Genomic DNA, 12,974 nt, shown 5'->3' on the forward strand with positions numbered 1-12,974 from the left:
TCAGGGGGTCAAACTGTAATGTTATGCCTGATTGATTGTGCACATGTGCGCTCTACAGTACTGTGTACTGCGGGCAAGGATGAGACCTTATAACACCTCATGGTTGAGATGAAGAACTTGTTGCAAGCTTCGAATTAAACACAGTGCATCCCTGACGCCACCAGTAGGGTACCACAGACATACCACACAGAAAACTATGACTCTTTGAATTACTACATTTTAAGTATATGAAATGCCTATATGTTCTCATATTTCAATATATTAATGACGTACTGTTATTTCCATCTGTGCAATGCCGGTCCAAGCCCGGTAGAAATTGGGGAGGGTTGTGTCAGAATGGGCATCCAGCATAAAAAGTGTGTCAAATCAACATGTGGACAATGATCCGCTGTGGCGACACTGAACTCACAGGATAAGCCGAAAAGAAAGAAAAAAAAGATTGACTGTTATTATTTCAAGGCTTAGTACATAGAGAGCAAGAAAAAAGGATTTTGTACGTGTGGAGAATTTAAAGGATGTGTGCCACATTCTCTTGGACACAGGAAAGTACATTTGAAACAGGATGTCTGGTAGTTTTTAAAGTAACAAGTTACCCTGAGATACATAATGGTGAAATGTTGCCAAAGGTCAGGAGAAAGAAAGGTCTGATCTTCTGTAGAGCCATGTGCATTAACCAGCCACACTCACATTGGTTGAGCAGGTAGTTGGAGGTTGAAAAATGTCTGTTCATCTATAGCTGTTTAAGATAAGTGACAGCAACCAAAGTTAAACTGACTGTAAGCTCTGCTCTGCTAACGTCTTAAGGTCCAGTTGCCAACAGTCATTTCTATAAAGACTTTTTGGATTTGTTTAATATTTACAAGTGATGTTGGCAACAACCAAGTCAGATCTAAAGGTGAAATATGAGAAGCTGCTAGCTCAATATTTTCTTCACTGATCTTTGGTAAAGGGGTTTTTCACAGTCCTGCAGTCAGGTTCATAAATATTGAAACAGCAATGTGATTTTTGGCATTTGGCCTCTGTAAACCAGTACAGTGAATTTGAAACGGAAAACTTGCTTTAACTCTTTCAGCTTTAATTAAAGGGATTTAACAAAAGTGTGGCATTAACCATTCAGGAATTACAGCCAGGGACAGTTGGGTTTACTGACTGATCCACAGACTGGGATAAAGATCTTGGGGAGTGCTAATGGGCAGTGATAGGATCTGAAAAGTATTGTGGTCTAGCATTTTCTCATAATACTGTAACAGTATTACTGCACTCTACATTCTGTCTTACAGTTATGAATATTGCACTTTATCTAACATTGCTTCCTTTGTTTAGGCCTGGACCTGCTCTTACTCCTGCCCCAAAAAACAGGACCACAACTGTATTCTTCTGAGAATTTCTGGCCAGTTATGAGGGATTTCCCCTTCCAGGAAATGTAATCAATATGGGCCCAGGTCTCCTAATATTTCCAGTTATTATCATGTTCTATTATTCCCCAACTAACTGTTTTCTTCCACTTTACCAGTGAACATTTGTCCCACTGTTGGAACCTGGTGATACATAGTCTGTACGAAATAATTAAACTGTAACTTGCAGGTTATAGCCTGAAGTGCTACCATGCTTTCAGAGTACATGGAGCACATAGCAACTTTGTAATTTGGAAATTAACGTAAAAAAGCAGGCCAGGTAACTGCAGGATTGATCAGAATTGTGTGAAGTTGTGTGCACCGATGGGAAAAGGAAAGAAAGTTCTTGGCAGGTTATTTGCCAATATTTAGCAGGAAATCCTATAGAGAAATCCCTTTTACAAGCGAGACCAATGGCCAAGCAGCAGACATACAATATCAACACGGACAAAACATAGAAATAACAATAAAGCCGGTCTGCGGAGAGAAGTAAGCATGGGCTGGAGACAGAGTGGGAGCAAAAGAGAGGTCTTGATGAGATAATGTTTCAACAGAACATGTAATGTGTCAGGATTATCAGGATGATATTTTTTCCCTTTCCTTTGTTGGACAGGCATGTGTGCCGTTGTGTGCTCTTCTTTTCATTCTTCTCCGCCTTTCAGTCAGACTTTCCTCACTTGTGAAGCAGAGTCCTCCCCATATAGGAAACAACAATTTTTTACCATAAATTCACAGAGTGGTGGTAGTTCTTTATGACCTGGGTTAGGATTGAGCCTGGGACCTTTACTCCTTTCCTTACCATGACATCACCCATGTCATGGTGTCAAGTCTGTCTCGGGATATTCCCTTTTCTCATGAGACAGAGCTACTCACTGTGCGGCATACATCATTGGAAAACAACACTACAGATTATCTGCTAAGGCATGGCTGCCATCTTCTTTCCTTTCGATGATCTGGCTCAGATCCTACACAGATTGGAGCATTGTCCGGGTAGCACAGGATGACAGCTTCTCAACCTGAGAGAAGCCATTTTTGATTTGTGATGCCTTTCTGGTGTGGGTTGAAGTCCAGATAACAGGTCAAATCCCACATCTGACAGAAAGTTTGTATGAATATTTAATTAATCTAACAGAGTTGTTAAGAAATTTTAGGTTTTTGAAGGTCAAACAGCAACAAAACTATTGCAAGAGGGTTCAGATCAGTCTGAACAAGAACACGTTCATGTACAAATTATTTATAAAACTTCACAACTTCTTTGAATATAGAACAAACCCCAAAGGTGTTGCAGTGGGGGGGAATAAACCCTGGTCATAAACTGGTCAAAACCAGTCTCATAACCTTGTGTCACAGGCAAAATCAGCCCCCTGTGGTTTTATCGCACATAGTAGAATGTTCCAACAAAACCTCGCACCTCTCTAGACATAACACATCTTTATTAAGTTATACAGCCATGTGGTTAGTCATAAAGGCAGATTACATATTACATAATCTTTGGTATAAACTCAATTAAATTGTCGTTAAACATCAACAAGATCTCCACAAGAAATACCTTTCTAAAAGCAAGTATACATGATGTACACTAGCACTGAGCCATTTTCTCACAAATCCAGTGCAGAGAAGCATCACATGACAGATCATTCCAGTTATTTTTAGTTTTCTTTTGAGTTCGGATGTGGGCACAGTCTTCCTCACCCCACATTGTGTCTCCAATACCATTGTCAGGCTGTTTTGTTTCCCAGTACCTAAAAAGAAAAAGAATCAAACTTTAGGCAAAACACGCAAAGACCAAGGTCAGCAGATGGATTAAAGCTGGGGACCTTCTAGTTGTGAGGTAGCACCGCCAACCACACCACCACCATGCTGCTTCTTTCTAGAAATATTTGTGAACATTTTTCACAAGTCATAGGAACTAAAATCTGTTTTTTGAATCTGGGTTTTATTCCTACATTGGGGTAGTTTCATTGCCTTGTAGTTTTAAATGAACTGAATGGTTGATCAAAGTCTTAATTGAGCTGAATATTCTATGATTCACTCTAATGTTAAGTTATTATTCAGAATTCTTTCAGTAAAGTGTTAAGTCAACAGTTTGCTAATGTCAGAGGCTTTAATATGTGCTAAAAAACACATTAGGGTCAAACCTCTGAGTCAGTAAGGCTCCATCAATCCATTTCCAGGTGCCTTCCTCTTCCCTGTCAGTCAAACCAATCCACCACCAGGTGCCTAGTGCGGTGAAGTTAGAGAGGAATATCTGTATAAATGCAAATAAATAAATAAGTAATATTACATTTAAAGCAATTACGTTTGCATTTACTGTATTTATACTGAAAAATAGGAAATACTTCTATTTCTCTATAGCTCTTCATAACTTTCACTGATAAGCACCATATGCCACATGCAATGCACACTCTGGAGCACTGAATATCCACCTGTGAGCGACTGTGTTGGTGCAGCAATCAAGTAGTTACAAAATTTAAGTTTAACATAAGTGATGCTGTGATTTCATTAGCAATAGAGTAGAACTATGAGTGATCAACTGGAGGATACAGAATGGTCAGAGACCCAGAAAATGCTGTTTGGTGGCAACTGGACCTGCTATTTAGTTTTGTACAACTCTTCCTTTTTTCATGATCATTTGGGGCGTTGTTGCTGTTCCGTTTGCTGTCATTGATTTGTACATTGGAGAAACTAAGTAGATGCTTCCCTGGTACATGGCACAACACGGTAGAGCCCACGCCTCAGGACAAGACCCCAAAGTCCATATGCATCACTCCTTTGAAGAGTGCATATACATGCACTTATATAACCAGTTCACTTCGACCTTCAGCTTTCTCGGGTATCATGTTATGCAGATCTCACCTGGTTACCAGAAATCTGTGTATACATGCAGCAGAAGAGTAATTGCTTTCTCTTCCACCTCTGACTTATTTTGAAAGCCAAACTCAAAGATATAGTGAGAAACAATGCTGCTCAATTTTTTAAAACTAATTTTAACCTTTAATTTTGTTAATTTAAAGTCCTGAAACAGCAAACTACTACTAACTAACATTAAATAATAATAATAATAATAATAATAATAATAATAATAATAATAATAATAATAATAATAATAATAATAATAATAATAATAATAATAATAATAATAATAATAATAATAATAATAATAAAACCTTATCCAGCTGTGGCAAGGACATGTGGGGGAGGAGGGCAAAAAGGAAGGGCCCCTGACAAGGCATTAAGAGAGGGGGCTAAGGTCAGTGATGGTGCAGTGGGTAGAGGTAGGTGGTAAAGGTCATTTATAGCCTTTAACCCTGATGTGATGAACAATCCATTTCCATGAGGGTGCATTCCTAGAATCTGTAATCTCATAAAGTGACACCTGGGTGTCAATCTCTGCTCAACCTTACCTAAACCACCAGTGGCCCTTTCCATCTTTCCATCTGGAAGCTTCTTCAGCTTTTGTAGCGAGTCATCAAGAACAAGATCACCTGGCTGGTGAGGGTGAACCAATACTTTTCATATCAAGTCTTCTGGTTGGTTGCAGCAGTCTTCTGGCCTGCATCCTCAAAAGCATGTGACAAGCAACCAGTCTGTAACCCTATTTTTCTGAATTGGGTAGGATAGTATACTGTTTGGCTTGTGGACAATATGCGGCTTTAGTGTCTCTTGCGACAATCTTCTTTAACAAATACCTACACGGCAAGACAGTTCAGAACCAAATTTCTGGTAAACCCCTTCCGTGTCACAAATACAACCAGCCTCCGGTAAGCCAGGCCAGGTAAGAACTACAGATTCTCTTAACCAAGAGGACATGTTAAACAATGCAAATGTACACATGTCAGTATGTAAATAATCAAATAAAGTGCTCTAGGAGATGATCAGGTTTTCTTTTTTTGTTTCAGGTGTTTCCTTTCAGGGGTCGCCACAGTGAATCATGTGCTTCCATCTAACCCTGTTCTCTGCATCCGCTTCTCTCACACCAACTAACTTCATGTCCTCTCTCACTACATCCATAAATCTCCTGTTTGGTCTTCTTCTAGACCTCCTGCCTGGCAGCCCCAACCTCAGCATCCTCAAAGTGAATATTGCATCTGTTGGACTTTTTCTATGCATGAAACCATATTGTTGCTCACAAATGTTCACCTCTGCCCTTAGTCTAGCTTCCACTACTCTTTCCCACAACTTCATTGTTTGGCTCATCAGCTTTAGGGGGGGGACTGTGGCACAGGAAGGTAGAGCTGTTGTCCACCAATCTCGCAGTTGTTGGTTCCTCCGGCTTCTCCTGTCACACATTGAAGTGCCCTTGAGCAAGCCCTGCACCCAAGCTTATGATTTAGTTAAGAGACTGATTGGCAACATCCAGAGGTAAGATGCATAATTGTAAAGTGGCATATCTTATATCCAGAAAACTTCTGTAGAATCGGCAATTCTTTGAAACATATAACCATTTCTTTTATATCATACTATACTTTTTATGTTTGACAAGCTCCGTCATCATAAACCAAAACAATGGGACAAATACCTCCAGCCAACTATGTTTAGCCTGGGCACAAAGTTTACAACCCAACATCACCAGGTCTTAATTATTTAAGGTCTGGCAGGGATGCATGGTAATTTCATTTTCCTTTCAGAAGTTGTGGTCATGTATAGTTCGATAAATAGTACAGAATGCTATGATAGTATTTAGGTTTATAAAATTTTATACTTTTGAAGGTGACTAAAGAAAAGTTTTGGAGACGCGTGAAGAAAGAAAAAAGTTTTTTGAGGCACTTGGAATAAAAATCAACAAACTGGTAAACTGGTGTCTACAGAGTAATGCAACAAAATGTCACAAACACAGCAACAACTTTGAAAATGAAAGCTGGAAAAGGAAGCTGAAGACCAATTCAAAAGTGGTGATAAGACCACTTCAAAGGTGGTCCTAAAAACAACCATCAGAGAAAAGAGGCGAAAATAAGGAATCAATTGAAAAATATTGAAGACTTCCTCTCCAGCCTCTGTTTTTATACCCAATAAATATATTCAGAACTCAGCCTGGTTTGGGTTTGATCTTTACTCAAATCTCTTACAACATCTATGAGAAAGAGCTGAGTCGATCTGCAAACTGGATTTGGATGGTGAATCTGAAGAAGAACCTGTTGTTGCACATTTGAGAGCTAGAAAGGTTGTTTCAGAAAAATACATCTGTTTCAGCCTAACAGGAGATTCCAGTTTTAAATAACTTAAAAATACTGCAGAGACTGAGTTCAGTCATTTGGACCTTGACAGCAGAGGAGGGCGTCTGCCATCGCTATACTGCAGAACTGAACCAGCCTCTGAATCACTCCGCAGAGCAGAGACACACACTCTGAACAATAAACAAATTTTATCGACAAGAACAACACCCATAACCATGACAAGATGTACACAAGATGGCGACAAGCTGTCGCCTCAAAATTTCTCTACGTAAACAAACTTGGACAAAATCACTGCACCTGTTCTTCAGCACTGTTAATGACCACCAGGTCTGCTCCTCTCTTCCTACAGTCCTCTCTGCCTTTTGTCCAAGAACCAGACTCATTGGAGAGGAAATAGCAGAAACAGCTGAACATCGTCCATCCATCAGGACAAGTTTTATCTGTGAAGTAAAACAACAGACATTAGAAATTATCCATCCATTATGTTAACTTCTCATGCTGTCATTTAAGGTAGTGTACACGCTGGACAGGTTGCTAGTCAAGACACAACTCTATCTATTGCTAGATATAACAAAGAGCAGAATCCTGCATGGCATTAGGGAGTGGGTGACCTGTGGGTGACCCACAAAAAATCTATTGTGATGGGTGCGAAGACTAAATGCAGGCAGGATAAAATTAAGAATGAAAAAGAAGTAAAAATAAAGGCACTGTTTTTCTTTTAAGTAGTGCTGTAGCTGTGTCAGGTTCTACATAATCCTCCTCAGTCCAGTCATTCTGCAGGTCCTCCTTATAAACAGAAAACAACCTGGATTATCTTAGATGGGTCAACGCACCTATCAGCCACTACAGTAACACCTGATACATTTACTGCATCACAGCTTGCTGTGTATGAGCCTGTGTAGGTGGAGATCAGAGTTGAGCCCTGACTATATTGTGGCTGATTACAGTTAGCCTGAGATACAGGTACGAGTCTGGTTGCGGGTCTTACATTAACGGGTTGAGTTGGGGGTGGATTTATTTTCCAGATAAGTGTGGGCAATGGGTTGGTTCAAGTGAAATGCCAAAAAGTGAGTGATTTCCTACGCTTACCTCTCTTTTGTCCCCTATCCCTTAACCCCCTCTGGAAGAGCGACAATGGTTTTCTATTACAACCCCAATTCCAAAATAGCTGGAATGATGTATAAAACTGAAAGCAACGATTTTCAGATCTCAGAAACCCATATTTTATTCATCATAGAACATAAACATAAACACATCAGATTTTAAAACTGAGAAATTTTACCATTTCAACGAAAAAAATTAACTCATTTTGAATTTGATGGCAACAACACATCTCAAGTTGGAAAGGGGGCAACAAAAGGCTGGAAAGTAATTGCCACAAATGAAGCAGCATTTTTCAGGTCAGTTTCAGCATCTGATGATGTATGTTGTGAATATAATATGGGATAATGACATTTACAAATCATTTCATCCTTTTTTAATTACATTTTACACATCCTTCCATATTTTTTGGAATTGGGGTTGTACAAAATCAGTTTTTGGGATGACAATCTTTAGATTTACACACAAAGTGCACATGTTATTAACTTGCATTTAGAACCGACTAATACATCCTCAATCTTTGGGGAAAGCTTTGTGTACTGTGCAAACCTGAGCATTAAATTGGCATTTAAATTATTTTGTTTACAGCTATTTTATCTTTCCCACATCACTGGAATGCAATGTGCCATTTTCTTACTCACTCACTCTGTCTGCAAAACTCAAAATTTTCCTCGTCTTCAGTCATGTTCATAAGTCTGTCATTCAGTTGGTCTCTCTCTGCAGTCAGGGAAGACACTGTGGAATTTAGCTGGTCCTTCTCTGCAGTCAGGGAAGACACTCTGGAATTCAGCCGGTCCTTCTCTGCAGTCAGGGAAGACACTGTGGCATTCAGCTGGTCCTTCTCTGCAGTCAGGGAAGACACTCTGGAATTCAGCCGGTCCTTCTCTGCAGTCAGGGAAGACACTGTGGAATTTAGCTGGTCCTTCTCTGCAGTCAGGGAAGAAACTCTGGAATTCAGCTGGTCCTTCTCTGCAGTCAGGGAAGACACTCTGGAATTCAGCTGGTCCTTCTCTTCAGTCAGTGAAGACACTCTGGAATTCAGCTGGTCCTTCTCTGTAGTCAGGGAAGACACTCTGGAATTCAGCTGGTCCTTCTCTGCAGTCAGGCAAGACACTGTGGAATTTAGCTGGTCCTTCTCTGCAGTCAGGGAAGACACTGTGGAATTTAGCTGGTCCTTCTCTGCAGTCAGGGAAGACACTCTGGAATTCAGCTGGTCCTTCTCTGCAGTCAGGGAAGACACTGTGGCATTCAGCTGGTCCTTCTCTGCCATCATGGAAGACACTGTGGCATTCAGCTGGTCCTTCTCTGCAGTCAGTGAAGACACTCTGGAATTCAGCTGGTCCTTCTCTGCAGTCAGGGAAGACACTGTGGAATTTAGCTGGTCCTTCTCTGCAGTCAGGGAAGACACTGTGGAATTTAGCTGGTCCTTTTCTGCAGTCAGGGAAGACACTGTGGAATTTAGCTGGTCCTTCTCTGCAGTCAGGGAAGACACTGTGGCATTCAGCTGGTCCTTCTCTGCCGTCATGGAAGACACTGTGGCATTCAGCTGGTCCTTCTCTGCAGTCAGGGAAGACACTGTGGAATTTAGCTGGTCCTTCTCTGCAGTCAGGGAAGACACTCTGGAATTCAGCCGGTCCTTCTCTGCAGTCAGGGAAGACACTGTGGCATTCAGCTGGTCCTTCTCTGCAGTCAGGGAAGACACTCTGGAATTCAGCCGGTCCTTCTCTGCAGTCAGGGAAGACACTGTGGAATTTAGCTGGTCCTTCTCTGCAGTCAGGGAAGAAACTCTGGAATTCAGCTGGTCCTTCTCTGCAGTCAGGGAAGACACTCTGGAATTCAGCTGGTCCTTCTCTTCAGTCAGTGAAGACACTCTGGAATTCAGCTGGTCCTTCTCTGTAGTCAGGGAAGACACTCTGGAATTCAGCTGGTCCTTCTCTGCAGTCAGGCAAGACACTGTGGAATTTAGCTGGTCCTTCTCTGCAGTCAGGGAAGACACTGTGGAATTTAGCTGGTCCTTCTCTGCAGTCAGGGAAGACACTCTGGAATTCAGCTGGTCCTTCTCTGCAGTCAGGGAAGACACTGTGGCATTCAGCTGGTCCTTCTCTGCCATCATGGAAGACACTGTGGCATTCAGCTGGTCCTTCTCTGCAGTCAGTGAAGACACTCTGGAATTCAGCTGGTCCTTCTCTGCAGTCAGGGAAGACACTGTGGAATTTAGCTGGTCCTTCTCTGCAGTCAGGGAAGACACTGTGGAATTTAGCTGGTCCTTTTCTGCAGTCAGGGAAGACACTGTGGAATTTAGCTGGTCCTCTGCAGTCAGGGAAGACACTGTGGCATTCAGCTGGTCCTTCTCTGCCGTCATGGAAGACACTGTGGCATTCAGCTGGTCCTTCTCTGCAGTCAGGGAAGACACTGTGGAATTTAGCTGGTCCTTCTCTGCAGTCAGGGAAGACACTCTGGAATTTAGCTGGTCCTTCTCTGCAGTCAGGGAAGACAGCCTTTTATCCACCTGGTATCTCTCTGCAGTCAGGAAATTAATTCTGGATTTCAGGTGGCATCTCTCTGCAGTCAAGGAAAACACTGTGACATTCAACTTGTCCTTCTCTGCAGTCAGGGAAGACAGATTGTTCTTACAGTCCTGGAGACTCCCAGTCATGTTGGCTTTGATAGTGAAGAGTTCAGCTGCTGCACTGTTTACTGTGTTATGGTCTAAACATAATAAAGAGTGTGTGAAACACAAGAACCATATACTGCAATTTACCTAATTTCCTATTTTTTACATTATGATTATAATGAACTGATGCTCCTAATTTAAAGTCTGGATTAAATATCTCCACTAAATTCTTACACTTTCCATAGTCCCATGAAGCATCAAACAAATTGTAATACACTATTTGGACAAAAGTATTTGGCCAAACCTGTTAATTAATGAATTTAGGTGTTTCAATCAGACCCATTGTCACAGGTTTATAAAATCAATCACCTCCATTTGCAAACATTTGTGAAAAAAAAAAAAAATTGGGTTGTTCTGAAAAGATTCAAGCATGGTACTGTGATAGGATGCCACCTTAGCTATAAGGCACCTCGTTTTTCAGGGTTTGGGCTATGCCCCTTAGGTCCAGTGAAGGACAATCTTAATGCTTCACCATACCAAGACATTTTGGACAATGCTCTGCTTCCAACTTATTGGGGAAGGACCTTTTCTATCACGACTGTGCCCCAGTGAACAATGCAATGACTATAAAGACATGGTTTGAGGAGTCGACACTGAGCCTTGACCTCAAACCCACTGAACCCTTTTGGGATGAACTTTAACAGGGATCGTGAACCAGGCCTTCTTGTCCAACATCAGTGACTGACCTCATAAATGTTCTACACAATTAGAGAAAACATTCAAACAGAAAAACAAAAATCTTGTGGACAGCTTTCCAAGAAGAGTAGATGCTGTTATAGCTGCAAATGGGAGGTCAACTCCATATTGAAGTATGTGCATTTGAATACCATGTGGCAGGTGGCCAAATACTTTTGTCAATATAGGATACCTGTCAGCTATATTGTTGTAGAAATGTATAACAAAATCAGAACAGCTATATGCATTTTTTCTATAAAAATATTAGCTTTGTCTTTTTAGTTAGTGTTGTAATTTTACATTTTGTAAAACTATTTCAAATATATTATAAAAAATTAAATAAAAAGAAATGATTTGATAAATACAAATCTTTAAAACTAAATTTAACTTTGAATTTAAATTCTGTGTACTTGTATTTTAACGTTGTATATTTCATTCAGTGTTGTTTTGTGGCAGATTTAAAACATGAACATATTAAGCTTAACAGTTTTGTTTAGGATAATGCTTAAGATAAGAATGTTGACTTATGAAAACCAGACTCACAGCGGAGACTGAAGATGAATAATCCGATCAAGAGGAAAACACTCAGCAGCCCCAGACAGAAAACAACAGCTCTATAAAATCTCCTCTCTGAGTTCAAACAACCTGAACAGAAAAAAAATAGTGAATACAGTCAGTGAGTTCATAGTAAGACCAGATAATATCAGATTCATTCCCCACTTAGTTTTTAAGCATCTATGTCTGATTGAAACTTCTTACCTGTCTGACTTGTTGGCCATCTTAAGAGAAAAGACCTGTCATTTATAACATTCATATGTATTTTCTCCATTGATTATAACCTGCTCAGCTCTTACTAGAAGGTCAGCTCTGCAGCACAGACGGCAGTAAAATGGGAAAAAAGAAAGTTGGATTCAGTTTTTGAGGAAGCTGAGCATTAGAGGAAATGACACAGTTTGATGTCACTTTGATGAAGTTTCATTATACCACCCCACAGTCAAGAAGACCTGAATCATAAAAAGAAGTTTAGGACATTATTTATGAAAAGAGAAATGGACAATGAGGTCACATTTACTGACACACTGTCAGGAGGCTTTGTGGATTATAAGATACCTTTTCTTCTGATTGAAAAGTGATAATTAACGTGGCCACAAGATGTCATTATTAGACATAAACATACAATTTTAGACAATTGAACCAAAATCTATGCTGTTATTTTGAATTCATTATCAAATATGAAAGAGGATTTTTAAAACACATGATTTTTTCAAATAGACTGAGGGAACATGGGATATCTGGAACTGTTTTTAATTGATTTTCATCTTACTTTTGTTGAAACTAGTAAAAACATATCAAAACCCTCTGAAATAACTTAGGGAGCAATTTTAGGACAACTACTTTTTAACTTGTATATGTAAACTTTTGGAAATTCTGTGAATCACAAGTAGGCCTGCATTCTGAGATCAAAGTGGTCTACTTTGATGATATGGTACTATGAGGTCTTCTATATATGATGGAGCCTGACCACTCAGAGCTTTATAATGACGCACATTCATTCATCTGCATTTATCTCTAGCTTTGTTTAATGTTAGCTGGATGTGTGTCTGAAGTAAAGACTGATGGGAGAGAGTTGTCTTACAGACAGTGAGTGGAGAGAGACCCTGATGTCCTGAAGAGCACTTATGAAGCTGTGTGGCAAGATGAAATATTTTATGAAACCCGATGACGCCACAGTCCGTTCTAACTCTGAATTTGACGACAATATCAACTTATTGCCAAAGAGTTTGGTGTGTGCAAAATGGTAAATGTTCTGCACTTATATAGCGCTTTTCTACCTATTGGCACTCAAAGCATTTTACACTGCTTCTTATTTACCCATTCACACTCACAATCACACACACATTCATACACCAATGGGGGAGCTGCTATGCAGCAGGCCAACACTCACCGGGAGCAACT

The 12,974-nt window shown here is 40.3% G+C and overlaps 1 protein-coding gene and 1 long non-coding RNA gene across 2 annotated transcripts; both read right to left on the minus strand.

The window, feature by feature from the left end:
* Window positions 1–1,490: 1,490 nt before the first annotated feature.
* Window positions 1,491–8,790, minus strand: LOC137132662 (C-type lectin domain family 4 member M-like). The gene is made up of 4 exons (XM_067515478.1): window positions 8,315–8,790; window positions 6,866–7,008; window positions 3,533–3,642; window positions 1,491–3,136 (listed from the first exon to the last, which is right to left on the minus strand). Exons 1-4 carry the CDS (start codon window positions 8,358–8,360, stop codon window positions 2,974–2,976), a joined length of 462 nt encoding a protein of 153 aa, XP_067371579.1. The 5' UTR covers window positions 8,361–8,790; the 3' UTR covers window positions 1,491–2,973.
* A 1,229-nt stretch (window positions 8,791–10,019) lies between these two features.
* On the minus strand, window positions 10,020–11,894 carry LOC137132663 (uncharacterized). Its single transcript, XR_010915167.1, has 3 exons — window positions 11,778–11,894; window positions 11,562–11,663; window positions 10,020–10,378 (listed from the first exon to the last, which is right to left on the minus strand). It is a non-coding gene; the product is annotated as an uncharacterized lncRNA (long non-coding RNA).
* Between the last annotated feature and the right edge of the window lie 1,080 nt (window positions 11,895–12,974).

Source organism: Channa argus, chromosome 9 (genome assembly GCF_033026475.1).
Source record: "Channa argus isolate prfri chromosome 9, Channa argus male v1.0, whole genome shotgun sequence".
Lineage (NCBI taxonomy): Eukaryota > Metazoa > Chordata > Actinopteri > Anabantiformes > Channidae > Channa > Channa argus.